At 33.2% G+C, this 18,996-nt stretch overlaps 2 protein-coding genes across 5 annotated transcripts; one reads left to right on the forward strand and one right to left on the reverse strand.

Moving 5' to 3' along the window:
• The first annotated feature begins 5,979 nt into the window (after nt 1–5,979).
• Nucleotides 5,980–12,195, forward strand: LOC110647552 (E3 ubiquitin-protein ligase WAV3). Of its 3 annotated transcripts, XM_058151615.1 has the most exons (4): nt 6,559–6,694; nt 8,909–9,128; nt 9,252–11,188; nt 11,756–12,195. In XM_058151615.1, exons 3-4 carry the CDS (start codon nt 9,279–9,281, stop codon nt 11,796–11,798), a joined length of 1,953 nt encoding a protein of 650 aa, XP_058007598.1. In that variant the 5' UTR covers nt 6,559–6,694; nt 8,909–9,128; nt 9,252–9,278; the 3' UTR covers nt 11,799–12,195. The 3 variants fall into 3 exon arrangements, with proteins under 3 accessions (XP_058007597.1, XP_021657134.2, XP_058007598.1); XM_058151614.1 differs by lacking the exon at nt 8,909–9,128 and having other exon boundaries at nt 5,980–6,694; XM_021801442.2 differs by lacking the exon at nt 8,909–9,128 and having other exon boundaries at nt 5,980–6,694; nt 11,783–12,195.
• A 1,734-nt stretch (nt 12,196–13,929) lies between these two features.
• LOC110647544 (BTB/POZ domain-containing protein At5g03250) lies at nt 13,930–18,752 on the reverse strand. 2 transcript variants are annotated; one of them, XM_021801438.2, is made up of 4 exons: nt 18,300–18,752; nt 16,906–16,975; nt 14,877–16,094; nt 13,930–14,493 (listed from the first exon to the last, which is right to left on the reverse strand). In XM_021801438.2, exons 1-4 carry the CDS (start codon nt 18,356–18,358, stop codon nt 13,957–13,959), a joined length of 1,884 nt encoding a protein of 627 aa, XP_021657130.2. In that variant the 5' UTR covers nt 18,359–18,752; the 3' UTR covers nt 13,930–13,956. The 2 variants fall into 2 exon arrangements, with proteins under 2 accessions (XP_021657130.2, XP_058007599.1); XM_058151616.1 differs by lacking the exon at nt 18,300–18,752 and having other exon boundaries at nt 14,877–16,077.
• Nucleotides 18,753–18,996: the final 244 nt, after the last annotated feature.

The following is an 18,996-nucleotide window of genomic DNA, read 5'->3' on the forward strand; positions in this document are numbered from 1 at the left end:
TAAATATTTTAATTAAACTCGTAATTATTTAAAATTTTAAATCGTTATAAGTTTAAATTAGCCTGTAAACTAAGTCCAACACTCTTCAAATAATAAATTTTTCTTTTTTTATATTTGGCAAAAAAATCCACTGCAATTAGGGGTGATTATCTTGAATTGGAATTGAGGATTTGGGTTCAAAATTTAGGAGATGAGAATCAAATTATAGGATATTTGATTTTTAATTTTAATTAAATTTAATGATTGAAATTTAATAATCTCACTTAAAAAAAAATTTTGGTTTAATTTGAATCGAATTCAACCAAAATAGGGGTCATGTAACACCCCAAAATTTTAAAATTTTATTATTTTATGAGTATTATTGATATTTTAATTTTATTTAAATTTTAAGAAATTATTTGAGATTTTTCGGATTTTAAAAATCGGGTTCGATTTTTCGAAAATATAAATTTTGATGATTTTTAAAAATTAATTTAAAGACCACGTGGCAAAAGTAAACATATATTTGGAGTCTACGAATTTTTCTGAGTTTTTTGAAATTTTTTCAGAATTTTTGAACCTCGTTTTCGGTCCCGAGGCAGAGTAAAAATTCAAAATTTTATATTCCGAATCAAACCGGCCCAATCGAACCGGACCGGATCGGACCGGTCGAATCAGACCGGCTCCCTCTTCTTCTTCTTTTTCTCCCCCGCGCGTCTCCTCCTCCTTCTCTCTTTCTCCCGTTTTCTCTCTCCTCATGCCCCACCTCCCCGCCACTCCAGCTCACCGCCCCCACCCCTTCCCACGGCCCCAAACAAATGGAAACTTCGCCCCTCCCTTGCCCACGCGATGGTTCGTCTTCCCGGCCAAAATCCGACCGATCCAGCCACCAATTGGACCGGGTCTTGTGTCTAAACTCATCTACTCGTCGAGAGCTTTCCATAGACACCAAGAACACCGAAATCCATCGAGCAGTTTGTCCAATTTTTGCCCGGGAAGTTTTAGCTCATTTTGATTTTCGGGTTAGATTTCTCACAAACCGTGAACCCCACGAGAAAACCGAGAGTATCAGAGCGCTCCACTCGTCGAGAGCTTCACGGGGATATAAATTTCAAAATTTTCCGACACCGTTTTTCGGTGGGTCCCACGAAACTTCGCAGTGTTTTTTCCGAGCATTAAATGAGCTTAGAAAATTTCAAAAAATTTATGTACTAACCCCTGTGTTGTGGGCTTCATGTAGGTATCCTCAATTCGCGGAAATTCGATAGTTGTCCGGGTCTGTGAATTTCCGGCCAGACAGACCCGTTACCGGAAAAGTTTTCGAATTGGACCGAGGTTTTGGCTACCCCCCCATTGTCAAACATCCCGAGCGTATTCCCGAAGTTGGAATTGACAAAGGTAAACCCGAACCTTACTTTTTCATAATTTTCTAGTGCTTAAATAGGATAAAAAATTCATAAAATATTCGTGGTAGCTCAGAAAATTATGATTCTTTTTGTAATAGCCTAGTAATATTGATAAGGACCGCGGGACAAAGTTTTAGAATTTTTAAAGCTTGTTTGGGCAGTTTTTTCAAAATTGATTAATTATAAGGACTAAATTGAAATTTTACATATTGTGATGGATGACTGATTTGATGGGCCCAGGAGGGGCTGTGTGATGTGATTGAGTTGTGGATATATGAGTTGCGAATATAGAAGTGTGTTTTGAGCCCTTTTGCAGGTTGGGTAGGTCCTAGGTATAGGGGAGACTCTGCCGGATTTTCGGCACGACTTATGATGTATTTGGTCTTTTCATGATTTGTATTGAGTCATTTGTATTAAATAATTGTAATATAATTGTCAGGTGAGCCTTCTTCCTCCGCCCATGTCAAGTCTGTGAGTAAAATATTAATTTTAATTGTAATTTCGATATTATTATATGCTTAAGTATGCCAATGCATCACTTATATGCATATATCTATGTAGATAAATCCTAGGCACGATTTATGTTGCATTCATAACTGTGAAAGTGCCATGTATGTTGTTGTGGTAATTTGGAGCAGTGTGCGTGCGTTGGCGTGCGTGTGATGTGGTGTGGACTATGGATAGGACGGGTAGTCACGGCTTGAGTTCTTCGCTGGGACCCGATCCTTTGGGGGTAGTCACGGCTTGAGTTCTTCAGACCCGATTTGGTTTATTGCGAAAGTCGAGTTCTTCGGCACGAGTTGGATTTAAGAGAGTCAGATAGGGATCAACTCCCATATATTATGATTGATACTATTGGGTGTGTGAGTGCTCCAAATTACCTTTTTGCTGTTATGATGTGAATTTATTGCATTTCACTCCACAGGTGCATTAGTTTTAGATAGTTATAGAGATTATGGTTAAAATTGATATTTTACTCTCACGCTCACTTCAATATTTTTGAGGATTTTATTATGGTTAACCTGCTTTTCTCCTTCGCAGGTTGTCTATCAATATTTGTGTAATTTTATTTACTCCTAGAATTTCCGCATGTGCTAGAAATATTTATTTAAATTGGGTCTGTAATGTGAATTCTTATTTTGGACCTATAAAATTATTATCACATGCATGTTTGATGGACTGGATGAGGAAGCTGAGCTCTCATTTATTTTTATTATGATATGAGTATGTGGAGGGTGAGCTGAACTCCCCAATTGATTATTATTATGTTTACAGGTCCGGTGAGTCAATAACTCCCCGTTGAAAGGTCCATTTTATGGCCGGACTCTGTCCGATTGTTTTCTTGAAATTGGGCCCAAATGGACCCTTAGAGTTGGGTTAATGAATAGTTAGGCTTACTACGGGCCTCGGGGGCTTTAGACTGGCCCAGGTTCTAGTGCCGGTCCGGCCCATAGGTTGGGTCGTGACAAATTCAATTGGTTTGAGTTAAAATTAATAATTTTGATTTAAAATTTAGGAGATTAAAATTAAATTATAGGATATTTCTTGATTTATATTTTGATTTAAATTAAATTTAATTGAATGTAATAATTATAATTTAATAATTTAAAAAAAAATTCTTTTTGATTTAAAATTGAATTTCATCAAATTAATTGATTTTGATTTAATTAATTTTAAAATTTATTTATAGTAAAATTTTTAGATCATCCGTTAAGAGAGATGATCGGTAAGGCTTGAGTTCTCAACTTAATAAAAATGCTAAATAAATTTTATAAACCGAATTAACTCTATTTAATAAATTATAAATATTATTTATTGGTTCCTTCTACACATTGACCAAAGTGAGCTTTCAATAATAATTTGTGAAAAAAAAAAAGTAAATTTAATATAATATGAATAATTGAAATATCATGTTAGAGAGTTTAACACGATCCAATCATTTTCACATATAATATAATAATTAATTATTTTATCCATGCATTAAATAAATTATTTATTATTTTATTTTAATAATATAATATTTATTATTTTAGTTTATATTTTTAAAATTATATTATAGAATTTTATTAATGATAATTTCTTAACGATTATCTTAAATGCAATTTAAATTTATATTAAAATTTTGAATAATTATATGCTTATTAAAATTAAATTAAATTTTTATTTTTTAATTTATTATCATTATTATTATTTATTTTCCTTTAAATAGTCGTTAATAAAAATGTAAGAATATTATCTTTGCATCATAATTGCAATTAAAAAGAGATGGTGTATGATTAAAAAAAATATACATGATATCAAATATAATAATAAGTATATATGCTCAAGGCATTGTCATAAATATTATGCTAAAATTTAAGAAATAATAATAATAAATTATAAAAAGTCATAATCATTTCTCTTTGATAAAAAAAATTCATTTTTCAGCCCGTGATCTTATTATTTTCTTTAATTTTCCTTTATTTCTTGTAATTGAAATTATTATTTAATTATTAGGATAAATTATCACAAAGCATTATATATTAAAAAAATTATCTAATATCAATAATAAAATTTATAATTAAAAAATGATAAATTAAATTGAAATTGCAATTAGCTTTTATCTAATAAAATTAATTTTATTTTTATAATGAAATCTCAATTATTTTTTAAATTTTAAATATATTGATCCTTTTCATCTTATACTTAACTCGATCCTAATCCCCATGTTTGTTCAAACATGTTCCTCATGCTCATTCAAGCACGTTAAACCTATTTTTCATGCTAGCTTAAGCATATTGTTTTTCAACCTCATACTTGCCTTAAGCATGTTATTCCCAATTTCCATACTCATTTAAGCATATTATTCCTTATTTCAATGCTTGCTTTAAGCATGTTACTCTTAATCTCAATTACTCTTAATCTCAATGCTCACTTAACTATGTTATCCATTATCTTTATGCTTGGTTTAAGCATGATATGAAAAATCTCTATGCTCACTTTTGAGCATGTTATGCCTAATCTATATGCTTACTTTGAGCATGTTATCCATAATCTTCATACTTACTTTAGCATGTTATTCCTAATTTTCATGCTTGCTTTACGTATGCTATTCCTAATTTCTATGCTCACTTTGACTATATTATTCCTAATCTTCGTGCTCGTTTTAAGCATATTATCCATATTCTTTGTGCTTGTGTTAAACATGTTATTTCCAATATTCAAGCTTGTTTTAAGCATATTATCCATAATCTCTATACTTGCTTCAAGCATATTATCCATAATCTCCATGCTCTCTTTAAGGCAACGTTTAGTGTTTTGACCAGAGTCAAAACACTAATATCTTATTTATACTGTTTGGTTACATAGTATTTGTACTAGTTTTTAGAGATTGAGAGAGCGGTTCATGAAAAGTTATTCCTCTTAGCTTTTAGAGGTTGATGGAGCATTTTAACTAAAGTCAATAAGATTTTATCACTATTTTTATATTTAACAGTCAATCTAACAATTATTTTTAATAAATACTTTTACTTTAATAGCTATATAAACAGCTAACCACTAACAGTTAATATCTAGCAGCTAACGGCTAGTAAAACAGTTGATGGCCACTAAAACAAATAATAACTATTAGAACAACTAATATTGCCGAACAGACCTGTTATATACGCTAGTAATTAAAAGAAAATAAGTAAAACTAAAATTTTAAATATTTTATATGTTTCAAATAAAATTATTATTTTTTAATTAGTCTAAGTGGAAATTAATGGTGAATACTATTGTCAAATTTTAGTTAATAATTTTTAAGTTTTTAACATTATTATAAAAAAATTAAGTTAAACATTATTTAATACTAATAATTAGATTTATAATAAAAAATAAATTAAAATGAAACTAATTCGATTAGCCTTATTTAATATAGTTTTTTTTATATATATAAACAAACATTTTCACTTTAAAATTTAGAAAGTATATGAAAAAAATATTACGTGGTTTCATTTTTTTATTAATAAATGACTAAAATTAGATTTTGTTAATAAGTTAATTGAGATTGAAATTAATCTAAAATCGATGATTTCGATTCAAAATTTAAAGAAATCGAAATTACATGGTCTTGTGACTTCGATTTCAATTTCAACTTAATAATCTAATTTTGGTTCTCTTACGAATTGATTTGAATATAATCAAATCAAATCAAATGGCTATAAAGTAATAAATCTTAGACCCAATAATAAATGGCTAAAATTATATGATATTTGAAAAATTAAATTTAATATAAATCTAAAAATAATATAATTTCAGCTTAAAACACAGGTGGTTTGTAAATTTTAATAAAATGATAAATAAAAATATTTATTTTAAAAAGCATATGAAAAGCAGGAACGAATTTTTTTTTATTTCATAATTTTAAATTCAATTTTAATATTATAATGCTTTTAATTAGTGAAGAAAATAATTTGTATTTTTATATTTTAAAAATAAATTATTAATTAAAATCAATTAATTAATGATAAATACAAAGAAGGATCAAAATAGTAAAAGAGAAATAGAATGGTGAATTATTGCATAAAGCAACCAAAACGTGCTTTTATTTCCTTCTCTTCTTACTACTGATTAAGCCAACAACGCCACCAAAGGTCAAAATCCTCTCTCAACTCTCTCAAGAATCCACCTTTCCCTCTCGTTCTCTCTCTCCAATGGCGGTCAAGAACACCATTGTCAAGACTATGTCTGCTCTCTACTCTCAACCCATCCGTCCGTTGCGACTCAGTCCCTTCCTTTGACATCTTTTCAGCCTTTCAAACCCACATTTCTCTATGAAATATGCCCTCAAAACAATTCCCTCTTGAAAAAGTAGAGCAAAATTAGACCTCTCCCCCTCTTGGTTTTCGTGTTCCATTGCACTTTTGTTAAAAACCCATTATCTCTCCCATTCCAAGAAAGAAGAAACCAGAAAACAAGAAAATAAAGAAAGCTGCTTGGCTCAAAGCATTTTGAGATCTGTTTTTTCTTCATTCTTGCTTTTGGTTTCTTGAGTTGTTAAATTGTACTTCTTGGATTCTTGTTACGTTTCTTGAATCTTTGGAAAGATTTCACTTTGAAGTCGAAGTTCAAGTAAAATGGGAAGCAAATGGAGAAAACCAAAGTTAGCTTTGCGTCTAAATCTTTGTACGTATGTACCAAGAACTCTAGAGGATTCACCGCCACCCTCAAGTGAGAGACTATCTGATGCTGCTTTGCTTTCACCTACGAATTGGGACTCAAGGCCAATGACACCTACACCATCTTCACATGGTTTAAGGTTGTCCAAGAGTGGAAGCAAATCATCAAAGGTCTGTTTAATTTTTTTTTTTCCCTTGTTTGAACCTTTTTTGGTTGCAAATACTTTTATTTTAGTAATTTGCTTCTGGTTTTTCATGGATTGTATTAGTTCCGAGTTGAGATTGAGATAAAGGAAGGGAGACGGATTTTTGGGTGTTGTTCTTTATGTTCGACCTTGTGTTTCATGGGTACTGGTATTTCTGAAAGTTGATATGCTTGATTGTTTTGATATTGGGATTTATATTGGTTCAATTTTCTAAGTTTTGTATGTCACTGTTGGATGAGTTTGGTGGTTTTGAATCTTGCTTCGTTCTTCTGCCGCTAGATTTCTTTTTCTTCTTCATTTTTAAATATTTTTTTGTGGGAGGTGGGTCGGATGAAGTTCTGGAATTTTTATTCTTCGGCTTCAAAGAATATAAGAAGTGGACTCAGCTCAATTAAGTTAAATATTTTATGATTCATTACTGATTATGTTATTACTAGAGCTTTTATGTAATTATGCGTGATGGGCATTCTAGTTTCCTGTTGGCTGTTGGGTCTTTAAATATTTTATTGCCAAGTTGTTGTATTTCTATCATTTGAGTGAAGGTTTTCCTTTTCTTGGTTATTGCATAATGAAATGTCTTCTTTCCTAGATTTTGATTTACTTTTCCTATTCCTACATCGTTTTCAGCTATTAAAAGGGGCTTAGGAAATTTAGAAGCATTTATCTTCTTTGTATTTTTCTCAAACATGGACAGTTGAAAGAGGATAGATTTGATAGGAAGTTAAATGATCTTGTAGCAATATCGGTTCTTGTTGATTTCAGTTTACAGATTTTAAAATTATTATATAGAATTCTTTCTGATCTGAATTTTTGCCGCCTTAATTTTGCTTGAATGTCATCTTTAGGCAAAGGGAGAAAAAATAGAAATGAGGAACTGTAGAATTGAATGGTAAATCTATGTACTTTAGGCTAATATTTTATTAGCAGTTTTGGCTGTTTCTAAGCAGTACTTGAAATTATTGAGGTGGTTGGCTGAGGTCATGTTGCTTCTCACTCTTTGACCTTGTGGGGTTAGTAAATATGTCATTTTCTGAACCATTTTCAATTGTCTTAACAGTAAAAGAAAACTACAGGTTTCATCTTTCCTTTTCCCCTTTCCCTTGGAAGGAAGAAAAGCAGCTTGTGTGGTGGCTTGAGCTGTTTGGTTGTTTGATTGCAAGCTTTCTAGGTGTGAATTTCATCAAAGAAGTAAAAGAAAAGAAAAGAAAAGAAAAGAAAGGAAACATCATAAAGCAACATATGATTTTCCCTTCTTTGATATATAGGTCTTATTTGCATTGAGAGGCCTGGTTCATCTGTATCATAAAATAATTGTTTGATAACCTTTCAAAAGTCACTCTCTTATTTTTAACTCCATATTATCTTGAGTGCGGTGTGCCCATATGTTGGATACCTAATATTGACTTCTTTCACTACTATTACTGATCCCTTTCTCTGTTCTGGCGGCCTGGCCCAGAGCCTCAAAACTATTCATGTATACAGCTTATTCTGTTGTGATTATTGCTGTCTGACCAGGGTAAAATAATTCTAAGAGACAGAGTTTATTGTCATCTTCTTGAGAGAGTGAGAGAGAGAGAGAGAGAGAGGTGAGGGGGTTGAGGTGGTGTAGAAGAAATGCATGCTAATATTGTAACAACTTAAAAAGTGGCTACAAAATTATTCTATGCTGCCTTTGCTGGCTCAGGACTCAATTGGTATGCTGCTTTGTTGTGATGCTCTGTAAATTATGATGGATGCTGTAGAAATATGATAATCTGATTAAAATTGGTGGTGGTTTGAGGGGTAAGTAAGCCCATACCATAATATGCTTTGTTTTCTAGATTATGATAGGAGAACTAGTTATTTCAAATTAGGCTCACTTATGCAGCCACTCACCAATTTAAACACAAATTCTAGGAGATTAATCTAAAACTAACTAGTCAATCAAAGGTTCTTCGCATTAATCATGGGATTTTAAATGTTGCTGTTTTGTCAATTGTTTATTCATTTTGCTATGCATTCAGAATCTTTTGATTAGGCTTGGAAATTTATCATTACATGCATGAGGATTAAGTACTTTACTAATTTGGTTTTTCCTGAGATATGGTAATTTCATACTAGCTCGATATTGTCATCGGCTTTTCGTAAAATACTGTTAGTTGAGCCCTGTCAGTTATTAAGTACTGAATTTGATTCGTAGGTAGTAGGTTTGTAGAAAACAGTCCTGCCAGCCTGGAAAAAAAAGTTTTAGGAGTTCGTATCTGATTTTCTCTTTAGTATTGTATGTCAATGGATTCTTTTACAAGATGAATGTTTCCTATGAGATTTTTGGTGTACCATGCATGGGATTCGCATGCTCATGATTGGATGTGTTTATATATTCTTCTTATCCACGATGCAACTGATCCTGAATATATATTGTGAGTTTATTTTCTTTTTATATTTTATGCCATAGTTACTCCTTTTTGTCTTGTTTTTTATTTTGCAATTTCAGCATGCCATATTTACTCCTTTTTGTCTCGTTTTTTATTTTGCAATTTCAGCAAACCTGCTCGATATGCCTGACCAAGATGAAACAAGGAGGTGGACATGCTATTTTCACTGCTGAGTGCTCACATTCCTTCCATTTCCATTGCATTGCTTCAAATGTAAAACATGGTAACCAAATTTGTCCAGTTTGCCGAGCAAAATGGAAAGAAATCCCCTTGCAGGCTCCCAGTTTGGACCCTTTGCCCGGAAGAGGATCCATCAATGCAGTAGGTTGGCCTCGAAATGATGCTTTGATGACTGTGGTTCGTCGGTTACCTCCTCCTCGTCGAGATTTGAATCGAAGGCACATTGTTCCATTACTTCAATCTCCTGAACCTAGTGTATTTGACGATGATGAATCCTTAGATCTCCAACCTGTGTTCACTGATAGAAGTACTGGAAATAAAAATGCTGCAGATTACACTTTTGCTAGAACTATAGAGATCAAGACAATCCCAGAAGTGTCGGCTGCATCACGATCCAAGTTGTATGATAACTTCACTGTCTTGGTCAATCTTAAAGCTGCTGCTACAATTATAAGACAAGATCCCAGAAGAAACCAGGCTAGCTTGCCTCAACTCTCTCAAACTCCTCGTGCCCCAGTCGACCTAGTCACAGTGCTTGACATCAGTGGTAGCATGGCAGGTACAAAGCTAGCATTGCTAAAACGAGCCATGGGGTTTGTAATACAGAACCTTGGCTCCAATGACAGGCTTTCAGTTATTGCCTTCTCTTCCACTGCCACCCGCCTCTTTCCCCTCCGTCGAATGTCTGATACAGGCCGGAAGCTGGCACTTCAAGCAGTCAATTCTTTGGTTGCAAATGGTGGAACTAACATTGCTGAAGGCCTGAGAAAGGGAGCAAAAGTAATGGAAGACAGAAGGGAAAAGAATCCTGTGGCAAGTGTAATACTGCTATCAGATGGGCAGGATACTTACACTGTCAGTGGTTCTGGTAGTAACCAACCTTGTCCAAATTATCAGTTGCTTCTCCCTTTGCCTATTCGTGGTGGTGACACAGCAGGGTTCCAGATTCCAGTGCATGCTTTTGGCTTTGGTGCAGATCATGATGCTTCATCAATGCATTCAATTTCAGAAATTTCAGGAGGCACCTTCTCTTTCATTGAGACTGAAGCTGTGATCCAGGACGCATTTGCACAATGCATTGGGGGACTTTTAAGTGTTGTGGTGCAGGAGCTGCAGGTGGGAGTGGAGTGTGTGCACCCAAGTATCCACCTTGGCTCACTGAAAGCAGGAAGTTATCCAAGTCGTGTGATGGCTGATGCTCGCATAGGATTTATTGATGTTGGAGATCTGTATGCTGATGAAGAGAGGGATTTTCTGGTTTCAGTCAATGTCCCAGCTGAGTCTTCCGGGAATCAAACACCACTCATGAAGGTGAGATGTGTTTACAAGGATCCTCTAACTAAAGAAATGGCAACATTAGAAACTGAAGAAGTTAGGCTTGAGAGACCTGAAATATCTGGAGAAGCAGCCGTCTCAATCGAAGTGGACAGGCAACACAACAGACTTCAAGCAGCTGAGGCAATGTCACAGGCAAGAACTGCAGCTGAGCAGGGAGATCTGGCTGGTGCAGTTTCTATCCTTGAAAATTGCCAAAGGGTTTTGTCAGAAACTATATCAGCTAAATCCCATGATCGATTATGCATTGCATTAGATGCGGAGCTCAAGGAGATGCAAGAGAGGATGGCAAGTAGGCATGTATATGAAGCATCTGGAAGAGCTTATATTCTTTCAGGTCTGAGCTCACACTCATGGCAAAGAGCAACAGCAAGAGGAGACTCAACTGATGGTTCAAGTCTCGTTCGGGCTTATCAAACCCCATCAATGACAGAGATGCTGAGTCGATCTCAGGCTATGTTACTTGGTAGTCCATCAGCTCAGAGGCTTGTCCAACCGTTGTGGCCATTTGAATCACAGCCAGATCCAAGGTGACTTGCTAAGATCTGGGCATCATATCTAGTTTTTTTTTTTTTTTTTTTTTTTTAAGTACTTCCCCCCCATTTTGTTTTCAAATATTATTTGGGGTAAACAGGAGAGATAAGAAGAGGGTATTTTTGAAAGTGATTTTGCTTCTGACATCATGTGTAAATGAATAAAATCTGGGGAAAGGGTGAAGGAGTACATCTGGAGATTAAAAAAGGAACACTAGGTAGATTCAAGACTTTTGTTCCATTAGTTTGTGTTGCTGGGGTTGATGTACATAGGGAGAAATGGTATTTTTCTCTGGGAGAATTGGGTATAAGTTTGTAATTGTGGAGATGGTTGGGGTGAAGTTTTTGCCTAATATGGTTTACGTGCTCGCAATTCTTTTGCAGAATTATGCTATTTTTTGCCAAGTTTAATCAAGAGTTGCTTCTCTCTCTCTCTCTCTCTCTCTCTCTCTCTCTCTCTCAAGCGTGCACACACAGACACACGTTCTTGTGCACATAATGTGCAGGTGTTTTGCTTGTAGTATGTGCATAACATTTGATGTTTTGGCTCTCCATTTGACCAAGAAAATGGGTTGTATACCTCCACATCAGGCATGAAAGTGGGTGAAGAGGAGAAAAAGAAAAAGAAGAATGCTTTGGACTGTTTCTCTAGTTGAAATGGGGAGTGAATGAAGTTGTATGCGTCGTTATTGCATTACTTGGTAGTATCACTCTTACGGGCTGATTAGAGATGGATTAAAACAAGAAGTGTTGCCATTAGTAATGGCAACGGGACAAGTAGGGGGCAGCACCCCATTGGAGTTTGAGGTAGGGGCAGAGACTTCCTTGTTGGGATCTTTCTCTTTTTTCTTTTAATTTTTATTTTTAAATGCGACTCCTGTTCCTTCAAGCTAGATTTTATTCTGCAGTGTTTCACAGTACCACTGAAGTGTTAAACTGCTAAAGACCGCAGACTTCACTGTTAAAGTTTTGTTTTGAATACAACTATAAGCAATTACTGTCTATATCAAGCTAGATTCAATTCGGTTTAGTTTGGATCTTAGTTTCTGCATCTAAATTATTAATACCTACGAAGTTACTAATGTTTAGAGGTTGAGTAAGTGGATCATAAAATGCTACTCTCTTTTAATTTTTAAAAAAGTGTTTAATATTTTGACTAAGATCAAAATGATAATATCACTATTTTTTATGTTTAACAGTTAATTTAGAAGCTATTTTTAACTAACACTTTTGCTGGTAAAATAGTTAACGATTATTAGAATGGCTAGAATTGCCCAATATGGGCTAGAAAAAATTTATATTATATTTTGATTGAACTCTTTATAAAATTAAGAATGAAATAACTCATGTAATTTAAAGCTAAAACCACATAATTTTAATGAAAAATGTATTGTTTTGACAAGTCTAAATTTTGATTCATCATAATAAAATTATTTAAAAATAAATTTAAATTTTGTATAGTAAATGTTCTTTGTAAAATTTTGCGAATTAAGATTGAGATTTTATAAAATTAAAAATAAGATGGCTACAACTCAAGGTATGAATTCTATTTAGTGAATTCAATTACATTCACTCCTAAATATTCTCATATGTTCTTGATAAAAAAAAAAAATATTCTCATATGTACCAGCACATTAAGATATTAACTCAATTCAACTAAGTTTTTATTTCAAAAATTTGATATCGGCTATATGAATTTGTTTTCTCCACTCTAAACGATTTTGGGTTAAATCCCCAAAAATTTATAATGCTTCACATTAAGACATTAATTATATTAAAATTTAATTTTACTCAATTTGTAATTATTAGGATTTGTATATATATCTTAATAAATATATTATTATTATTATTATTATTTTATATATTTTTTAATTATATAATTTTTAACTGGAAGGTAATGATAATTTAGTTATATAATTAATGATTAAAAGATAATTAATGCATTTATGATAAAAATTATTAAAAAAAATAAAAATAATAATATTAACATATAAATAACAATACTAATGTAAAAAAATATATTATATATAACCCTTAATAAATTTATTATATTATTTTGCTTAAAAAAGTATATTATACTATTTTTTTTATCTATTCTTTAATTTTATTATATTTAACTAAAAAATACAAATGTAATTAGGGTTAGAAAGTATATTGTATGACTAAAAGGTGTTTTAATGCATGCATTTATAATTAAAAAGTACGATTATTATATATATATATATATATATATATATATATATAATCTTAATTGTATACAAATATTTTTAATTTTATTGAAGCTATATAATATATTTAAAAATATATAAAAAACAATATGTATAGAATCATGATTTTTTGGTATGAATTTAATTTGATTTTAGTTATGAAGAACTGAATTGAACCAAAACAGTAAAATAAGTTTAATTGTGTTTTAGTTCCTACTGTAACAATCCATTTCAGTTAAATTTAGTACTTTTTTTTATCAGTTCAAGACCCCATAAAGCGTGCATACCCTTTACAGACAAAATTTTGGAGAAATGAATAGAATTTATAATATTCAATACAAACACAACAAAACCAGCAAAGAACAGATATTGTTAGGAGGAAAAATTAAGTCAACATAATCCAAGGAAAAATATGAGTTTCCAAAATCTAATGCCTAAATGTAACTACAAGTAACATCCAACAAGGCAACAACTAGTTAGATTTCACCAGTCAGAAATAAAAGAAAGGAATGAAAAAGACTTCTTCTCCCCTTTTTTTTTATTTTTTTTTTTTAATGTTCAGTCTCCTAACTCACCGCTGTGATTTTTCTTTCCATTCAAGAGTGGTGCAGAGGATGTTGGTGATCCTCTGGAATTTTTGGGTTTTGATGCTTTAGCTTCATTGGGTTTTAATTTTGATTTGCTAAAACCAAACCTTCTGAAAAAGATGTTCCAACTTCCCTTTGTCTTCACTATATTCTCAATCTCCTCTTTCATGTTCAGGCACTCTTTCTCAAGCTCTGAAACTCGCTCCTTCATTTCATCAACTGCTATAATACGGTCTTGTGTAGCAACAGCTTGACTGTGCACATCGTTTCTGGTGAAGGCAAGATTTCCACTTGGATTTTGTGAACTTTCAAGGTTGTCAGAAACAAAGAACCAACCAGCAATGGAGGTTCGGAGTCGTAGTTGTTCAAAGAACAAAACTTGGACAATAACTCGAAGTGGTAGCCTCTCATTTTGGGCTGCATGTGTGCTTGCTTCCAATGAGAGCTTCTGGCAGTTCATAAGCCTGCAAAGTTGTTCCCTTTCTGAATCTGTTAGCCATGGATGAGCCTGAAGCAAAAGGAACATATTAGTGTATAAAGAAATCATGGAAGCATGAACAGATCCAAGGCATGAACAAGTAGCTTTCAAGAAAAAGAAATTCCATTGTTTGCTTGAGCTTTACTGGGTAATTTAGTAGATTCCTGTACATTGGCATCCGACTTGCCTACCATGGTTATGCCTTAAATAGATTCTTGAATAATTATCATAAAAGAAGAAGAAGAAGAAGAAGAAGAAGAAGAAGAGCACAGGAACCAAAAGAATGTAATTTTTCATGCAATAATGCTCCAGTTCAAAGAGGAAGCATTCTTCAAATGACAATATCATCAAAATCAAGATAATTTGTCTAAAATGCTACCAATAAAGAAACATTAGCAAATTTTCACTTTTACCTTGAGGTATATATCTATTGCACGGTATATTCCATCATCTAATGGCCTGGCATAATCAGGAATAACAGCAGCAAGTGATCGAAACTTTGTCAACTTCAAGTTAACATCAGGTGCAACCTCTGCCAAATAATTATCAATTAGATTTGCCACCATTGTTGTTGGGGTTAGTGAATGGGAACCTGCCATCAATTGTCCCTCTTCTGCTATATAATTTGATGAAGGATCATCACGATCCACCAGCAAGAAATGATCAAGAATCCTCTGAACACAGTCAATATCATATAGAGTTTCAATTGAGTACCCAATGTTTGGTATCATTATATCTTCAAGAGCTGCTTGATCCAACTGAGACCCAATCCTTTTCTCTAAGTTCTCTCGACATGATGGACTGGCATGCAAAATCATGGCTGTTCGCAGAAGCCTAAGAAGGAACTTGCTGGGTGTGACACCCTTTTGATCAGGTAATAATTCCACCAATTCTTCAAGGAGATTCCTTTGATCAGCATCAGCTGCAGTTGAAATAGTTGATCCAGGAGTAGCATGGTTACCACTCTCGATGCTTGATTGCCTACCCAACAAAGGAAGATGTCTCCTTGCATAATACATTAATGATCCAACAACCTTCTCCAGTTTCATGCCATTTGAACCAACTGCCAGAAGCAGCCTTTTGAACAAAGGTAAGCTAAGGAATGAGACATCATCATACCACCAATCCTCACCCACAGGTTGTGGCTTAGCAGAAGTACGTATCCCATTCCAAAATACAGTACCTTCTGGGCTCTTTACATTTTCGCACCCTGACATGGGCCAACTGAATAAACTTGGATCTGCACAAGCTTTCATTGCCAGGGAATTGATGCATCTTGAAACAATATGAATCTCTTCTGCATGTGAGAAAACCTCTTCACAGGTTTCAAGAGCTTTAAGTGAGTCCCTCCAGTTGCCAAAGATTTCATTGAGAAAAATTTCTGTTTGTGTGATGAGATTTCCCTCTCCATGGTCTTCACTCATTTGAAGATACTCGGCAGCACATCTAAGACTGACTATATTCAGAGCAGAGAGTTCTATTTTTACTCCATAGCAGAATTTGGCTACAAGCAAGAAGGTTTTAGCTCCACCAGGTATATCATCAAGTCGCAGAAGACACCTTTTCCCATCCTCACCACAACATTGTCCAATTAGATCTTCTAGCACTATACTTCTGGAAAGCAATGGAAACTGGAGGAGATGCAAGGAAAAATAAAAGGGAATCTCAATGGGAGAATCAAATAGTGGAAAATAAAATGTTAAGAGCAATGAATGTATAGAAACACAATGTGCACTTAATACATGTACATAAATTGTTGACCTAGTTCTGTTTGGTTTCTAATCCTCCTAGAGTGCAAGGTAAATATGGCAAGGCTAAGACATAAGATTATTACAAATTTGCAGAAACAAGAGAGCAATTGATTGTTTCTAGCAAACCATCTAATTTTATTAAATTCATCATCCCAGTTCTTTTCTTTAAAAAAAAAAAAAGAACAAAAGTTTGAGTCAAAGGTCATATAGTTAAACGTCTATTCGATGTACCATACCTTTAAAATGAGAGTGAAATTAGTTAATTCAACACCTAGAAGTGATCCTTTCAAATTTCAGAACACATCTACTTAAAAGAAGAAAATGAACGATGGGAAGAATTTTTAATCATCCATCAACACATTTAACAAACTGACGATGAGGTTCCCACTAACAATTGAAATAACTAGACAGGTTCATGTAAACAATAGTAGTGTTGCTCTTACACTTTAAATGCAATTTTTTTTAAAATGGTTGAACAATGAATAAAACAACAAACTTATAACAAGAATTTGCCCAGTTTCCTAGGCTGGATACAAGACAAAGTCAGGGTGTTGGACATGTATTAAAACCCTCAACGTGAGACTTGATGCAACCATCAAAAACCTTTTCAATATGGTGTCTACAGAATGCAGACAACACTTTTTGGTGTCAATAACAAAAGAAAAGTGACATTTGGTTGTATCTTACACACCTTGTGGAGATGAAATGACATTTCTCCAACTTCCACAATGACATCACTCGGAAGCCCATTTGAGCAAAGCCTGCAAAAAATGCATATTTTGGCTTCATTTAGAATGCAGTTGAGATCTTAGCTTAAAAGTTGAACACATTATTCATAAGAAGGTATATCGGTTCTCACTTAATAGGAGTACAGAACAAAAGAATCATGAGGAATTTAGCATTCACAAATTACACACAACTTGAAATTGTTTAGAATAGGAAAACCTATTTGTAAGGCAGCAGCAAGTAGAAGTCATTCAGTTGAAATCCAAACAGAAGCTAGAATTAACTCAACAACTTTATATACATGCATATAGATATTCATATGAGAATGTACATGCATACACATATTTTCTCCTATTGTATCAAAAGCCGGTACAACTACAGTGTCCTTGTCAACTACATTTATTTCTTTCCTCATGATATTGGCTTTATTGTTCAGGTTGGAGACAGTTCCAAGTCCATAAAAAATAAGTTGGAATTATCTTTTTGTCCTTCCTGCAATTGTAGTCAGTTTGCAGCGAATTCTCCATACCCCTCATTTCCTAACTGCTTATTTGAAATTCATCTCTATAGCTAAAGTGCGTGACAGCATACAAAGACTATGATTTTAACCGCAAACAAATAATTAAGAAGCACCTCAATAATATTAGGAAGGCAATCAAATTCTTAAAAATCTAAATAATAAATCAATAATTAGGATTTCAATGTGAACTTCATTCGACATTCTGAAAGCTTGGTGAGCTGAACTGTGAGTAGGCTTCCTGTTTAATCTTTGAGAAAGTGTGTATGCAAATTCATAAAAAAAAAAAAAAAAGTCTCCAATTACACGTTTAATCCCCTGCTTCTCCTATCCCTCCCTTGAACCGATAATTTAAAAGAAGAAGAATAGAGCGGCGATGTGTCAACGTCTATGCCTAGTGCCGTTGAATCCAATTACCCACTTTCAAGTTTCAGCTCAGAATCAGTCTGAAGTAACCCACACATTGAATTTTCAGCCCAAAACATATAAAAGAAGGGGATGAAAAGGACTAGCACGTCTGATCTTAGTGATCATATTAATGACACAAACAAACACTATCCAAAGCTAGTGATCACTACAGAAATCATATCTTTGTTCGCACACAACACAAACACATTCCTCACGCATCTTTGGCCATGGACACACAAGCCATAAGTGACAGTCTCAGAAAAGCAATTCCACCCAGTAAAATGTTAAAGAAGAAACACAAATCAAACTAAAAAAAAAAACCTTAAATGATTTCCAACTTATCAAAAACCCAAATTCTAAATCCAAATCTACAATCAGTATTGATGCAAAAACACGGGAAAAAAATACATATACAATAAGAGAAAATGACAAACCAAGTATGGCCATCGAGGTGAAACACTTCAGATTTTGATCCAAGCTTCATGCAGGCCATGTATTTGCTTAAACTACACGCTTCTTGATCATTAAAGACTTCCACAAAAGTAACAGAAAAAAAAAGTGAATGAATAGGAAAAGCAATGGCAATGGTGATTAGTGGTAATGATGAAGAAAGAGAAAAAATTTTTCTTTCTGTTGAATGCAAATTTTGCAGGCTTTAGGATAAACAGAAAAGATGAGAAAAAAGAAATTGAAAAAAAAAAAAAAAAGTTCCGAGTCCACAGGGGAAAATCTAGGAGCAGAAGCGGTCGCGGCTGTTACTTGTTACGAGCAAAAGGCAGCGTTTGTACTCACTTATTTTTTACGTTACCAAGCTAAGCCTGTAGAGTTGTGTGAAAATTTAGCTAAATTTAGACTACGTTGATTTCATGAAATTTTCTGTATTTTCTTGTGTTTGAGCCTTAAAAAAAATAGTAAATGAAAAATTTTAGTTAAAGGAAAAGTGACTTGTTTTTAGGAATGAAGTCATTTTTTATTTTTTTAATTTTAATAATTTTAGTAAAATATAAGAATATTTATACATAAATTGCATAAATACATATAATTGTTTAACATTACAATTAAACAATAAAATATATTTTCATGATAAATATTTTTTTTAAAAAAAATATTTTTCATATGTAAATTATTTTT

This window comes from Hevea brasiliensis, chromosome 8 (assembly GCF_030052815.1).
Source record: "Hevea brasiliensis isolate MT/VB/25A 57/8 chromosome 8, ASM3005281v1, whole genome shotgun sequence".
NCBI lineage: Eukaryota > Viridiplantae > Streptophyta > Magnoliopsida > Malpighiales > Euphorbiaceae > Hevea > Hevea brasiliensis.